At 38.4% G+C, this 15,823-nt stretch overlaps 1 protein-coding gene across 9 annotated transcripts in view; it reads left to right on the forward strand.

Annotated features, from left to right (window-relative positions):
* COL11A1 (collagen type XI alpha 1 chain) overlaps window positions 1-15,823 on the forward strand; it is a 256,244-nt gene that overhangs the window by 186,698 nt on the left and 53,723 nt on the right. For all 9 annotated transcript variants that reach the window (XM_090048879.1, XM_090048883.1, XM_090048880.1 and 6 more), the window contains 5 exons: window positions 2,114-2,167; window positions 3,595-3,702; window positions 9,052-9,105; window positions 9,748-9,801; window positions 9,910-9,963. In XM_090048879.1, the coding sequence (XP_089905005.1) occupies window positions 2,114-2,167; window positions 3,595-3,702; window positions 9,052-9,105; window positions 9,748-9,801; window positions 9,910-9,963 (324 nt within the window). The remainder of the gene's footprint in view (window positions 1-2,113; window positions 2,168-3,594; window positions 3,703-9,051; window positions 9,106-9,747; window positions 9,802-9,909; window positions 9,964-15,823) is intronic.

Genomic DNA, 15,823 nt, shown 5'->3' on the forward strand with positions numbered 1-15,823 from the left:
CTCCATCACCAGATCTCAGGAGTGATTGAGCCCCATCAGCTGCATTGCAAAGATGATGGGGGCTTCCTGTGTGCTCCCTGCATCATACATCCCTACTGACAGGGCTTTCTGTAAGCACTTGCAGTGGTTGCATATTCTTCTCTGTATGCTTCTTGCGGTGGCAGGGACTGATCTGAAGGTCTGCACCTAGTAGTCAGTCTTGTCCCCACTGGTTGTGGAGCCCATCACCCATACTGTCTGGAAGCAAGGGTGAATAGGACTCCTTGCAACCCCCACCCCCACCCAGGAGACCCCTTATAACGCTCTTTTGTCACTGCTTGTTGGTATGCTTGAAATACACTACTAAGTCTCCTTGGCAACTCACCTTGAAAGAGGAAAGGGAGAGTAGAGTACTGTCAGATACTGGCAGAATGAAATGCCACTACTGGTATGTTTTAAATTTGTAATAGAAAGTCTTCCTGCAACAAATAAATTACTGTTTTAACAGCACTTTTTTATTGCTGTTGAGCCACTATTTGGGGACCAGATTGAGATGAGCTATTTTTTTAATATGGGGACAAAAAGCCTGAATGCTTGACCTGATGTGTTTTGTCCTGCTCCAGTGTGACAAAAGTAATGTCTGGCAGAGCTTTAAAAGTCTACCTGAGGCTACTTTTGTCTCAGTCATTGGAGCCAGTGAACTCCTGGAAGCATTCTGCCTTTCTATTGTATACATTTTTTTTGTATAAACCAGTGATTCTAAATCAGTGTGCTGTGGTACCCCAAGGACCCATCAGTTCTTTTAAAGGTGTTGTGTAATATTAGCATTAGGTGCAAACTCCAACACATGATTTACAAGATCCTGCCAGAGGTTTCAAATAGGAATCCATAGTGTCAAAAACTTTCCTACCTGTTGCAGTCTTTCTGAGTTCCTTGCAATAGAAGAATTGCTCCATTATAGTAAAAAAAGTGAATGAAAGCTAAGAGCTGGCATTTTCTTAGAGCCTGAAGAAGATAAAGAACAACTGGTCTGACCTATTCCATTTTTCTATTAATGTGACCAGATACCAGTAAAATAGAAGCAGTAAGTCTTGTGAATGTATAATAAAATGTAGATTTTACATGTGTCCACTTAACAAAATATCTTATCCCTGTACAGCGTGATTTATTAATTAATGTCTCTTCATTATGCAACATAAATTAGACATCCTATCATCTCTCATGTAGAATCCTATCACTTCTTGCTTCCTAAACATATCCTGTATAAATGACAAAGGTTACACATGCAGGGCCATTAGCATCACTGTTTAGTATTTATCCATGTAAGAAGTCCAGTTGGCCTCAATAAATCTTATCAGCATGAGTAAGGAATGCACAGTCAGGACAACAGCATATACACCTAGGTAGATAGATGATATATATATGTATGCATAGCATGTGTGTTTCATATGTGGCTAGTTTCTTAGTCACACTAAGTCCCTTTAAATTACTCTGGCAATAATGTAATTTACTTCCACTGAGGGCCGTTTACAATGGCAAAATACTGTGAAATAGGTTTTCTCAAAAGAAACATCTTGTACATAGTGCTGAGAAGCTGAGTACTCAGACACTTTGCATATTCTCAGATATATTGTGTCAGAATAGCAAGTTTTCTACAATCACAAGAAGCATTTAAAGTTTTATGAAAACTGTGATTCAGATCCTAAGCCTTTCGTTTATAGACAGATGGAAAGAATACACCTGAAGGGTTGACTTTTCTCTTTGCAAATCTCATTAAAAGGTCTGCTATTTTTAGTTTTGGAAAACCCAGTTTTCATCTTTGATTCATGTTTGCATGGAAATCCATTTTTAAATATCCTGAAACATTACAAATGTAAGTGCCTTCAATAAATGTCAGTTAAATTTATTATAGACATGCAATTCTGAGTCTTTGAGAGCTAAACAAATAATGCTTGACTGCACTGAATGTAAAAGACTTGTTAGTAATATTGCATTCTCTCTGGAGGAATGTAAAAATGCTTAATAGACCTTGCTGATGCAAATACCTGTTCTTTGTATCTGCTGCTTTATCTTATTCCAGACATAAAAAATTACTGTCTTTTCTTTTTCTTTTCTTTTTTTTTCTTTTTTGCAGGGTCCTCCTGGGCCACCAGGTCTTCAAGGTCCTGTTGGTGCCCCTGGTATAGCTGTAAGTATCTGATTGTATGCATAGTTAACTTAGACCTTTTCATTAACTCTAAAACCCTGGAATATTTTTTTGCTGCTTAACATGAAGAGAATTCAACATGGTTAACATGGAGTGATAACATGTCCCTAGACTCAAGGCCATGCTGTACAATAATGTTGAGTGCCTCCTGGAGCTCTTAACATGTGGGTTGTCTGCACATTAATGCCTGAAATTAATCTTAAACACTCGTTATGCAGCTCAAAGTTATGCCACTCCTTGGCAGGATTATGTCTGATCCTTGTTATCCAATTTGTGTTACACTAAGGTGTAGCCACTCTAGGCTATATCTTATTGAAAACCTTAGTGAAAACATCTCACACATCCCCCCTCCCTTGCTGGCTTAGAACAGGCCCACTGCCTCTCCTGCCCTACCCAGCACCCCAGATCCATGCATGCTGCCTCCCTGCCCTCCCCACTTAATTGTGGCTGCCTGTGCTGTAGTATCAATATATATTTTTCATTTATAGATTTATACCCCACCCTATTCAAGAGGCTCAGGTTGGCTTACAATAAACAACAAAATCCACAGGGAAAACTCGTCAAACAACACACCAGAACTCCAGAACTGTGGCGCTCTTCCCTCTCCCCAACCACTGCCTCTGTCCAGACCTCCACACAAGGAAACCTAACCACACCTCCCAGCTGCCACTTGCATGCAAACAAAAACTTATTTCTACCATGCCAGCACCCTATTTCCCAACTCTCAGAAAGCACTCCTAAATCCCCCCCCATCCCTTCCCCCTCAACAAACATGGTTTAATATTTTAAAATAACCTTTACAACAAAGTAAAAGTAAAAGGAAGACCCTTAGCCATAACCCCCCACCTTTGGTCATCACTGAAGGGAAAGCTAGAGGTCACCCTTAAGGGTTCCCCTTCAGTGGCTCCACAAGGCAGCACCCACCCAAAGAGGTGTGCTGGTTTTGTAGAGCTTGCAGGCTGGCCAGCTCTTTCTACTTCTTTTGGTGGCCAAAAGGGTGCCTGGGTTAGGACCCAGCCCTCTCCGAGAGGAGTAGGGGATGGGAGGAGAGAGTGATAGCAAATGTTCTTCAGCCCAGGAAGTCCTGCTGGCTTTTTCAGGCCTTTCTTTGAGCCATTCAATGATCGAGCGTCTATGTAGAAATGAAAGACATAATTACCTAGTGAAAATTAAGCTATGTGCAGCACTGTTCTTTCTTCTTTCACATACCTGTATTTCATTTGGACAAAATATTATTGATTAAAGTTTAATTGCTGCTTTAAGTACCTTTGCAGACACAGTGGATCTGATTCTGATCTCTTACACTGGTTTTATGACAGCACAGGACCAATAATTTCAGCAGAGCCTCTTCTGATAGGGCCTAGTCTGACATATTTATGCTCTTTGCTTATGATGTTATTGTTTAATAGGGAGGTGATGGAGAGCCAGGTCCCCGCGGTCAACAAGGCATGTTTGGGCAGAAAGGTGATGAAGGTTCTCGAGGTTTCCCTGGTCCTCCAGGCCCTATTGGTCTTCAGGTAAGAAAACTATTTTTCTCCTACAGCTGTAGGTCATTTTATTTGCATGTCAGTGCAGATCAAAACAATAAAGATTTGCTTTTCATTAGCTACATTTAACATCAACCAATAACATGATAAGAGAGCTTGTGTTTGTAGGATTCATAAACAGATTTATAGATTGTAATATTGAGGTGAATCATGATGGGTGCTTGTAGACGTGTTGGATGCTGCTCTGATGCATTGTAATTACAATTAATTAAGGCTGCTGGAGCATGGTAATTATTGTGCTCCAGCAGCCTCCCATGTCTTGTGTATCAGGATCCCCACCCTTCAAAACAGGGGTCTTAGATTAAGAAAAATTATCTGTGTGTATATGTTGCCTTTGTTGACAATGTTGTCTGGTTTAGTTTAGCCTTTCCTTCCTCTCAGAGTATAGTCAGTGCATGAGGTAGTCAGGAACATAAAGAAAATGCAGGTGTTATTTCTTTTATGTCTGAGTGTCACTATTTCAGCCATACAAATGCAAGCTAAAAATCTTGTATGTGAGAATTTTTTATTTGATTCTATATAATAAAATAAAATATTTAGGATTTTTTACTCTTCCATGAAACAAATGATAAAGTACAGAGTATTTATCCATGTAAGAAGTCCAGCTGGCCTCAGGAAGTATTTTGTTCAGTTAGTATAAATCTTCAGTTATTCATTTCTAGTTATTCAGATGTAATATGAAAGTTACACAGTTTTTTTGTTTTTTTTCAATTTGAATCCATAGATTCAAAATTTCTGGAATAAACTAAATAACTTTTCCCATTTCTTGTCTGATATGCTTCCGGTGCATTGATTTTTTTTTACTGAACACACTGTGTGTGTGAGAGAGACTGAAACAATGTCTTTTTTAAAATACTTCTAGATTGAAAGTACTGTTTAAAAAATAAATGTTTTGAAGAGGATCAGGTTTCCTGTACTTTACCTCCATGGCTTCAATGTAATGAAACCATACAAAAAAGCAAGAAATCAGCCAGGCTGAAACTTAAACAAATGAATAATTTCAAACGCAGAATTAGGTTTCCCTGAATCTCATTTTTCTTTGAGTATACTGGTCCATGGACCCAGATCGCATATACACTAATGGTAATGAAGTACCAGTGAGAAATCAAGAGCTCCTTTTATTCACTAATATGGTTCTCATGGTAACTGCAAATCCTTAGAGAGTAACATCTTTATCTTTCTTGTTTATCATATTTCATAGTAATCACATTTTACTAGCTGAAATTGAATTCTACTGAGGAACTTATATTGGGTATTAAATCTTTAAAATTATTTTTGTTCATGCAGGGAAAATAAAGAAAAAAAATCTAAAGTCTAGCTTAAGTTTCTTTTTAAAGATAGTTTTCATTGTTGTGTCTTTTAAGCTTTAATATTTCTTTAAAATCCCCAGAAAGCTCCATTAAAAACAAATTATGTTGGAGCAAACTTTTAAAATGTGCATTATGTGTCTGAACTGTTTTAGAATCAATTAATAGAGTGTGAATCTGAAACACAAATACCGTGGATGAGCCCTCAAACTGTAATGTTTAAGGGTGAAAACCTGAACCATTGACGTCAATGGGAGGTTTTTCTCATTGATTTTTGTCGGGGTTAGCATTTCACCATAAAAATGTGAACTCTCAGGGGAAATTTTCAAAAGCACAATGGATAGTGAATTCCCATTTTGTGCCTACTTGCTTTTTGGCCCTTTGAAAATCTGCCTTACAGACAGTTACCAAAATGCTTTGCATGTGCATAAGTGTTGGCACTACTGTTGCCTCAGGTTGTATTTAAAAAGAAAACTAATGATAAAAAATCTTAATAACAGTGCTTTATGACCTATTAGCCTTGTACAGACAGAAATCACAGTGCTCTCCCAGGAAAACTACAAGTGTACAGATATTCAGGCTTTTTCTTCCAGGGTAAAAATAGCTACTGTAGAAGAAAAATAACCTAGGAACAACCAGGGTTAAATCACTCCCAGGAGAGTTTTTCCTAGGAAAGAACATGTCTGTGCATGCTGTGGGACTTTTCTCAGAAAAGAACATAGTTCTCCAGCATCCCTCCTTCTTCCCTCTGGGGGAGATAATCTGCTCCTCACTGGACTTTGCTACTCCAGCAGGGAGCAGAACACCTCCCCCACTTCACAATGTCCACCGTGGTCAATCTAGGTGACCCAGTAGGGTTGCTCTATGCCCTGCTGCCACTTATTGCCTGCCAGACTAAGGGAGACTGTGGAGCACCTCATCTTGGCTTCACAGTGTCAGCACTGCAAGTTCTCAATTCCAGGGCCTCAGCCTTTGGATGTCTATACCTGCAGTTCTGGGTAGGTTGTTTCTACCAGGAGAACAGAGCTGGAAAAATTCTCCCATGTAATTGGAATGTGTGCATTCAAACACTGTCTGTCTTGCCAATGAATCATACTTAATGAGACATTCAGCGTTGTAACGCAAAGTTCTTTACATTCACAGTTAGAAATTAGTATATACTTTGCAACACGTAATTCATCTAAAATATTTTGTTTCTTCTGCAGTATCCATGATCCAAACCACAGTTACTTTGAATTTATTTATTCACTCATTATTTGAATTCTTCCCACCTGGAATTAGGTTCAATATAGGGGCCTTGCACTTACCATGCCAAATTTTAGGTGGGGCAGAAGGGTGGAATTTTTAACACAGGACATTCATGTAGAGATGATTTTTAAAATATAAAATAGCTGTATTCCCCCTTTGTTAATCTTGGTCGGACTGAATGGATAAAGTAACTTTTAAGGAACTCAACAATAAAAGCTGAATCATCTTTATTCAAGGATCCTCACTTTAAGGGAAGTTATACTGATATTAATAGAGCACTGAATAGCTGAAATGAAAGTCAAATCAAATATCATTTGCCAACGTATAACGAAGTTATACAGTAGGATCCCATTAAGGAAGTTAAAAAAAAGTAAAAAAACCTAGAAAGTAATCATAACCTGATCACTGCTTTCCATTTCTTATGTAAAAGTAAATCATAACCTTTATATAACCCAGAGGCTCCATGCATTTCTCACACTGGGCACTCCAATCTGTTGAGTAGGGCTCCAGCCACAGGAGTACATGATGCACTCCCCCAGCTGCCTTTCAGCTGATCAGGGCTAGGAGCTTGGGGAGCTCAGGGAGCCAGACTTGCTATTTGCCAGTCCAGGGAGAGCCCAGGATTGTGATCCTGGGCTCCCCCTACACCAGCAATATGGTGTAATGGGTTTTGATCACAATCCCCACAGTTATGCTTCCTGCCATATGTATGTGGCATGGCAGGAAGCATGATTGTTGAGATTGTGGATCAGAGTCCATCACACGTTTAATTTAGCATCTGTCAGGGGCATCAGTGACATTAAATTTCCTTTTAGACACTATTCATCCAAAATAGCTATATGTACTACTTTTATGAGACAGCTAGCTAACAAAAGAACAAAAGTTGCATATATTTTCAGATTTAGAAAAATAATTGCTTGTTATTTTCTAAACGTTGAAGAATTTTCTACAATATTAGTGTTATTCCACATTCTCTGTTTACCACCTTTTTTCCAGAATTACCTGAAATTACTTAGAATTTTATTTTGAAAGTTTGAAAAGTATGATTTTCTATTTTGTGTGGAATTAAGTCAGGTTTTGAAATGGTAAATACTCATTATTTTGTAATAGTATGTTTGGAAGGCACAATGGAACATGAATTCTGATTAATGTGTAATAACTTTGCTACAACAAACATTTTGGAGGCATAATAAAACTGCATAGTAAGTAAAATGCATATTTAAAAATGGGGACAGACCTCTTCTTCAGTGTAATCAAATATAGTTTATCAGTGTTCTTCAGAGTGTGTCAAAGCTTTAAAATATGAGGATTTGTTATGGTATATCCAGTAGTAAATATGCATTTAGTAAGTTTCTAAATAAAGCATCTTTCATTATAACCAGCATCATAAGCCAGTAACAAGACAAATAGTCACTGACAATACTGTAATCAATAAACACATTTTAGTATACCTATTACTATTAGTTACAGTTTTCCATTTTAGTGCAGCACAAACTATTATCTTTAAAAATAAATAGGGAATGAAATACAGAAATCAATTGTATCATAAGATGAGTTAAAATTGTCTCTTTCATCCTGATTAGATGGTAATAAATAGGCCTTTGCAACAACCACATTGTGCCCAGAACTATAGATCAGCAATGTCTTCAGTAAGAGACAGAACTGACTGATGCCATTATGTACAGGAAGCATATTAAATATATCTGAATTCTATCTCCCCTTGAATTCTGTACTATACAGCTGTACTGTCAATGCAGTATCTGCCACTACAATTAAAGTTGGTATTCAATACTGCGTTATACTAGGTTAACCTCACAGTCATAATACCAACAGATAGATGACGTTTATTCTTGTTTTGATGTATAATTTTGAGAATATGATTACCTTTGTATTTTTTCAGCCAAATTTTGTGATCATTCTGGTAATGTAGAGGGGCCAGAAACTGGCCAGAACTAGCCAGCAAAGAATTGCTCAGTGAAAGATGAACTCCTTGTTGGTACAAGTGTTCTTCTTCCCATCGCAGCAGCTATAAGGTTTCTACCCTAGTTATAAGGAATGTATTCAGATCAGACAGAAGTTGAGGATTGGATGTACTTGAGCCTATAGTTATACTTGACAGTTCTTTGATAGAGCACTGCAGAAGGTTAGGAGTGAAGGTTGTGCATTACATTCTGATTATCAGGTTTTTTGTACGTATGTTGAAATTTATGGTACCATTGAAGTAAAATTGAAACTGAGTAGATCTTAAGATGGAGTAAGTGGAGCCACGTTAATTTAGGCCACCTGTGGATTTGGTCTTGAGTGTAACTGTGAGAGAATATAGTGATGGCAATGACATAAGCTTGAATTAGACATATTGCTTAAGGAAAGCTTATTGTTGAGCGTTACAATTTATTTCCTGTAGTGTTTTTGAGGAGGTATAGTCTAAGTTGTTCAAAGGTAAGCCAATAAAGGATTTTTTTTAATGTGGAGGAATATACACTATGTAATCCAATGAACAAAATCATGGCGATCTTGTTTAAATCAAGCCTATCAACACTTACGTTTTTATCATAAATTTCCTACCTCATCAGTTATAAAATGTCTGCATTTTTTAATTTTTTTGACATGACATGAAAGTAATTTAAAAATAAAAAAAGTAAAAAAAATGTTCATTTTCAAATTATTTCTGATGATTTCCTTAACAGGTGAAAAGTGGTTTACATTTTCTCAACATTTCATGTAGTTTCTTGATTTTTTTTTTCTTTTCTCTTCCTATTATTAGGGTTTACCTGGCCCACCAGGTGAAAAGGGAGAAAATGGTGATGTTGGCCCAATGGTAAGGGTTTCTTTTCTTGTTCATTATAAATGCCATAAAAAAAAATTGTTTGCTATTGATTTACTGATGTCTTATAATTTAATATTACATTCATAGTCTCCAGGTATGCTTATAGACCTGAGAGCCTGAACTAAATCTTGGGCCTGTCGACAATCCCCTCTGTGATCCTACAAGAAATTCTGTACATCCATTTTCTCATCTTTAAAATGGGGGTTTGCTCACTTTTATGGAAAGAGAAATGCTACTGCACTGGAGGCAGCAGTGCATCTCAGCCCCTGCTTGGGAGACAGGGCACTGTAAAAGCATAAATAAACAGTAGAAGTAATCTACAGGTGTAGTAGATTACCAAGGATGTAGGTGTCCATAATACAGGGAAACAAGGACATACAACTCTTTGAGCCCTTAGCCCTTGTCAACTTTTTTTATTGGGTAGCACAATCTGGCCAACACAGTGTATGTTGCACTTCGAAGATTAACAGCTTTCTACACATCAAACACCTTGTTACTAAACGGCAATGAACCATCTATCCCAACTATGCAGTTGGTCCATTAAAAGGTAATACCAGAAAAATCCTTGCCTTGTCTGTATTCTTATGATTGTAAGCTCCTGAATTCACATATTGCATTTTCTCTCTATTGCAGGGTCCACCCGGTCCGCCAGGTCCAAGAGGTCCTCAGGGTCCTAATGGAGCTGATGTAAGAAACACGCTTGTGTACTGCTTACTGCATTCCTGTTTTAAGATACAACAGTGAGAAATATATGTTGGATAACTTATATGGTTTTGTGGGTTTTTTTTATTGTAGGGTCCTCAAGGGCCCCCAGGCTCAATTGGCTCTGTTGGAGGTGTTGGTGAGAAGGTAAGAAAGCTGAAAACATTGACAAAAAAATGGAAACATCTGTGGGATGGGAAAGAAAGCACTTTGTTTTCTTTTTTCCTCTTTTAGACATATTAGAAAAACAAATACCAGGCATTGCCTTGTTAAGTGATAAGAGCCATCTGGATACATAATTGATGCATGATTTGTGAAATAGCAATAACCTAAAGCCTTTCTTTTTGGTGTTAGCGCATTAAAAATGTTCAATAAACACAAAAATAAACTTGAGGAAGAGATATAACTTATAGAGAAAAGATTAGTAGGCAAAGATAACACCATATTCTTTAAGCTCCAGGTTTATTGACTTCAATCATGGGTTGGATGTTTTTTTCAATTTGAACCCCAATAGCTTGGGATGAGGCTAATACCTGAAATGTTCAATTATCAGATGTTATCAGCTATATCAGTTTTGCATCTGTCTGTGAGATCAAGTAACTCGGTGCTCAAAACATTAATCCATAAGTCACACACCCTGCTGATGGTAATGATAGTGCTCCATTAAAAATTAAAGATACGATGATGATTTACCATACCCGAAAATGTGGCCCAATATCTCATCCATATTATGTGGTATTAGTAATATGACATTTGATTAACACTTTTGAAGATTGAAGCTCCTTACATTTTTAATGTATCTTTAGATTTGATTTCATTTTTTTGTACAAGATTGGAAAAGACTTACACTGGAATGTTAGTTTTCTTACTACTGTGTAGGAGAGAGATTATTTAAGGTGCATACTATTTCTGAAATTTATTTTGTTTATTAGTTTTCTTAAGGAACAGCAAATTCCAAATTCAGAAAATAATACCGAGGTCTGAAGACTAAACAGCAGAAACCCTTTGTTATTTATTTGCTGCTTTGTTTTTAAATAATATAAATATAAATATGTAAACTGATAACATTTTTATCCTCTTAGGAAAGTTTCTTGGTGTTTTACTGCAATCAAACCAATATTTTTTTTTCTTAAACCTCAGTAGGGTAGGAATTTTCTTTGCCTGAAGTACCTCCAAACTGTTGCCCACTGTGCCTGCAGTCTTGTCTTGATTATGCCACCTAGTGGCAACAAACATGCTCTGTAGGTGTTGGTGTGCAAGAAATGTGATCAAATGCTAAAGGTCATATTATGAAACTCCTATTCGTGACAAGTAATGTTTCACGCCTTTAAATCAGTGTGAGAAAGTATGTCTTTAACTGGACATCAGAAGTGAGAACAAAAATGGTAGAAATCCACCATCCATTTAGACTATTTTCTTCAGAAATTTCATTATGCTTACCCCATTCAACTGGGAAAAGTGAAAGAGAGGATGCACTGAGAATTCTGGGGACTTTTGTTCAAATGCTGAAACTTATATGCTCAAAAATGATGAAAAATGGCAAAAATGAAAAGAATAGAGTCATCATGTAGCATTATTCTTGAATACGTAAACAATTGCATCAGACTGCCAAATATATTCACTGTAATTCTAGAATCAAGGGAACACCGAAAAGATGTATCACATATAGTAACAGTCTTTTAGAAGATAACATATATTTTTCCTTGCCCCTTTTTTCCCCCTGTTCCAGTAGATAATTAAACACATAGGTTCTTTATCCCCTTCTACACTGCAGCACTTTGGGATTTATTGTTATGCTTTCTCTACATACTATTTTTGGTAAAGAAAGAGCTCTAACACTTCTAGGCTGTGCATCTGAAGAAACTGACTTGCATCCCAGGTTTATCAGAATCATTTGTATTTGTCATAGGCCTTCTCTTAATCACTCAGGAAGACTGTAATTTTCCAAGCCTGAGGTATTTTTCCTTTACAGAAGATAAGGAAGCTGCCTTTGCTGTCTTTAGATTGTAAAAATAATAATATAATAGGAGTCACCAAGATCTGTGATTCATCTTACAGTGTCTTGCAAGCCCATTCTTCCTTGGTGTCAACAGAAAAATAGTATGTTTCTGTACTGTTGACATCTGATATAAAACTTATGTAATGAATCTTTTTTTTCCTTCCTCATTAAAATAATCTCCCTTCATATAACCCTTCACTCACATTAGGGTCACATTAAAAGGAATCACTTACTTCCTATCAGTCTGAGCAGACCATCATTTTAATAGAAACTTCAGATTTGCTACATGCCTATCAAATAAATCACTTAACATTTTTCAGAGGGAATGTGCAAAAGTAGTGCAATGATGTACCACAAAACTAGTGATGAAGAGGTGATGAAAAATAAAGACTAATTTGTCTCCTTTCTTTGCTTTCTGAGATCAGTGAATTATGATGCAAGGACCTGAGGCAGATAGGAACAATAAACCTTGTATTTTAGTTTTTGCATGCTGCAGTTTCTGCTGGGCCTAGAGCTGCCAATGCTTTACTACTTTCCTTTGTTTCAGTTATGTACATTTAATTTGTGGCACTGAGCATCAGCCCACATTTTGCTTATGTTAGAATGTTTTGCATCTTTAATGTATTTTACTGCAAGTTGTTGGAGACATACAAAGCCTCATGCTTTTCTCCCTGGTTCTACAGGAAAGTAGAGGGTCTGTAGCAGCGAAAGCATCTCTTTGGTCATTACATGGGGGCTACCCAACATGAGGCAGCTAGCTGATTTCAGGAGCAGATTGCAAGGCCAGCTGCCATTTTCAAAGGCTTGCTGTGGTTGCCACCCTGCCCCATCCCTTCCTCCCCCCTGCAATGCCTCTTATTGGCCAAGGATCTGCAGTGGCCCCAGCCGTCACTGGTGGATTGGCTGTGAGGGCTGTCCATGACACGGTTCCACCCCTTACTACTGATTGGCTGTGACTGCTGCCTATCAAAAAGCTCCGCCCCTCACCAGTGATTGGTGGCAAGGGCTGTCGAGCAATTGATGGGGATGGATAGGGCCACATGGTGGGCAGCTCTCTTGGGCAGTCAGAGGCAAGGGTGGCAGCCACCTTGGCCTACTTTGTGTGACAGCCACCCCTCTTCCTCACTGGTGGGCTGCACAGCCAGGCTGCAGTGCAATCAAGATTGCTGGCTCCTTCTAGGGAGCCAGCATTTTATTTTCAGTAAGTTTTCGGGGGGGGGGGTTTGCAGAGATTGCCCACTATCATGGGCAATGCCAGATTTCACATTTTCCACAAAATCCATTAAATCATTACAGTGATCACCAAATCCACTATTCTTGCTTTAATTATTAGTAAGGTATAATTTAAGGATTTTCTGGAGTCACTTTAAAAATGATGAGTCTGGTGGCTGATTTGTGCTGTTTAGCAAAATTATCAATTGTCTGTATTGGATATAATAGTTTTTTTATAACTGGGGTTTCTCAGCTGCTTCATGTCCAGAATAGAGAGATTATAATACTATCAGACTGTAATGTTTAAACACTCTGCTGGTGTCTGTCAAGATAAGGGCAAAGATAGCAATATTGAAACTTCTTGCTCATAGATTACTTAAATATCTTTAATTACTGCTATTTATTTTGTGAGTTGATTTTGTTAATTCCTCAGTTATTTTTCATTTTTCACAGACTGCATCTTATGTTCTCTGTACTATGCTACATACATGCATACTTTTCGCCTTGGTAAGCTGCTGATGGACACCTAAAATTGTTCATCTGTATTCCTACCACTGACAAAATGAGATTCACTTTGGTCATTAAGTTAAATTGCACCATGTTCTAGAAATTACAAAGGGTCATATTCTGACACTCTTAACTCACATTCACTCCATGATTACTTATAATGATCCTAAAAGATCTCATTTTGGTCATTACTTTCAGTTTTACTCTCATAAAATATCTTGGGTTTTCTACTGTGTTGTATGTAGGCAACATTTCCTTACATGTAGCAAGTGTATATAAAAACATAATTACAATTTAGTTCTGTTTAAATTCATGCTTCAGTAGGTATCAGTTCTTGCTATACTTTGGCCTGTGAACTTGAACCAAAAGGCTTTCTTTTTCAGCCTCTCTACCTGAAGAAATCTGAGTTAGAGAAAATATTTTGTCTTTTTTTGCTGATAAGATACAAAAACTTGTTGTAAATCTGTTTGACGTTGTAGTTAATTCAGGATTGATCTTCAGAGGAAAAGTGGTTGAACAGTCAATGTTAGGTGCTTTTGGACATCAGATAACAACTACAGCTTTCTTCCTGAGGCTCTTATTCTTTTGTGGATTAGAATCTGCTCCAGTTAAAATCACAGTCAATTCCTGCTTTTATGTCAGGGTTTTTTGGAAGTTTAGGCCATGCTGGATAGCTCAGGAGAACTGGTATAACTCATCATGAATCATGTATGACTGATGTGCTACCCACCAAAGGCACATAATGCAGAATACCTATATGATCTCTCATATTTTACAGTGTGCATGGTATGATCTGTTGGCAAGATGATTTCTTGGCACTACATTTCCCAATGCTTTGACCAGCATATTTTTAAATTAAATGTAGTTGGGCTTTTGTTACTTTTCTTGGGAGATTCTTTCATCCACAACTCTTAGTTATAAGATCTTTTCACGCTATAAATAAATCTTTTTTCCCACTTAGAGTTTTTACTTTTCAAATGCATGGAAGATTTTTAAATATCCACATAAATATGCTTTCTCACAATTTGCTTCCACAATTTCATTGCTATTTCTGTTTATCTTCTCTCAATTCCTGCCCATTTTTTGCAACCTTGATACCAGAAATGAATACAGCGATCTAATTTAAGTTTCACTGCACACGTTTACATGCACATTTAATGCACACAAATAATTTCTGAAGCTTATTGCTCTGGAGTCTTTTCTTATGCAGCAGAGCACATGTAGACACTGCCCCAGTTGGCTGGGGTACAAGATGTTTCATCATGGGGATAGCCGGGGCAGGCAGTTCCCTCGCTGAGGCACCCTGCGGCCCAGGGAGCCGCTTGGCATCACATCGCCCTGTTTCTCTGTGTTGCAGGAGGGGATGCCAGCCACAAAACCAGAAGTGCGATCGGCCACTGGGGGACCCCCCTCTGTCAGCAATCTGGTGCCCCCCCAGACTTGGATGCACCAGTTGCCCATGGCTATCAGCCCCCATATTGAGAAACCCTATGCTCCAACCAGCCCCAGCCCCCATAGCACATGAAGGTCTGAGGGAGAAGCTGCTCCCCACATCTCCATGTACTGCCGAGAAGCTGCCTGGGGCACAGGGTGCCTCAGCGTGGGGGGCTGTGCATGAAAAACTTTGCTGCAGGGTAGTATTTTTATTTTACAAGACTACCCTGCTGTAGAGTTTATTAGTTTTGTGCTCCCTAAAAGAAGCACACATGGAGATGCTGAAACGTTAATTAGTGCAGCTAATTAGTCATCTACACAGTAAACATCTCATCTACACAGTAACCATCTCATGTAGACACACCAACTGACTGCATCTGTATGAGACACTTTGCTGTGGAGTTGACTAATTAACTCCATATTAAAGTGTCACTGTCTACACGTGCCCCTATTAAGCCATAGTAAATTAATCAATTCTACCATAGGATAGTATGCCTACCAGAAATACTATCCTAACATGGAGTTATGTACTCTGCTACAACTCATGTAGACAGTGACCAGGGCTGGCTGGGGCATGAGGGTGCTACAGTGCAGGGCTGCCTGCCAACTCACCCCGCACTGTAGCACTCTCATGCCCCAGCCAGCCCCTCCATGTCAGATTGACCCAGGATCGAGGCGGGGGGGAAAGCTCCAGGCTGGTAGGCTGACCCCCCAGGCCTCCTGCCAGCTGGGGCTGTGTCATCTATGTGGTACAGCCCTGGGCACATATGAAAACACAATACCTGGGAGGAATAAACTCTGGTGCAAACTGCCCTGGAGTGTATTGTGTCTCATTAATATCTGTAAGTAGCTGCA

This window comes from Crocodylus siamensis, chromosome 5 (genome assembly GCF_052110815.1).
Source record: "Crocodylus siamensis isolate JL-2025a chromosome 5, ASM5211081v1, whole genome shotgun sequence".
Classification (NCBI taxonomy): Eukaryota; Metazoa; Chordata; order Crocodylia; family Crocodylidae; genus Crocodylus; species Crocodylus siamensis.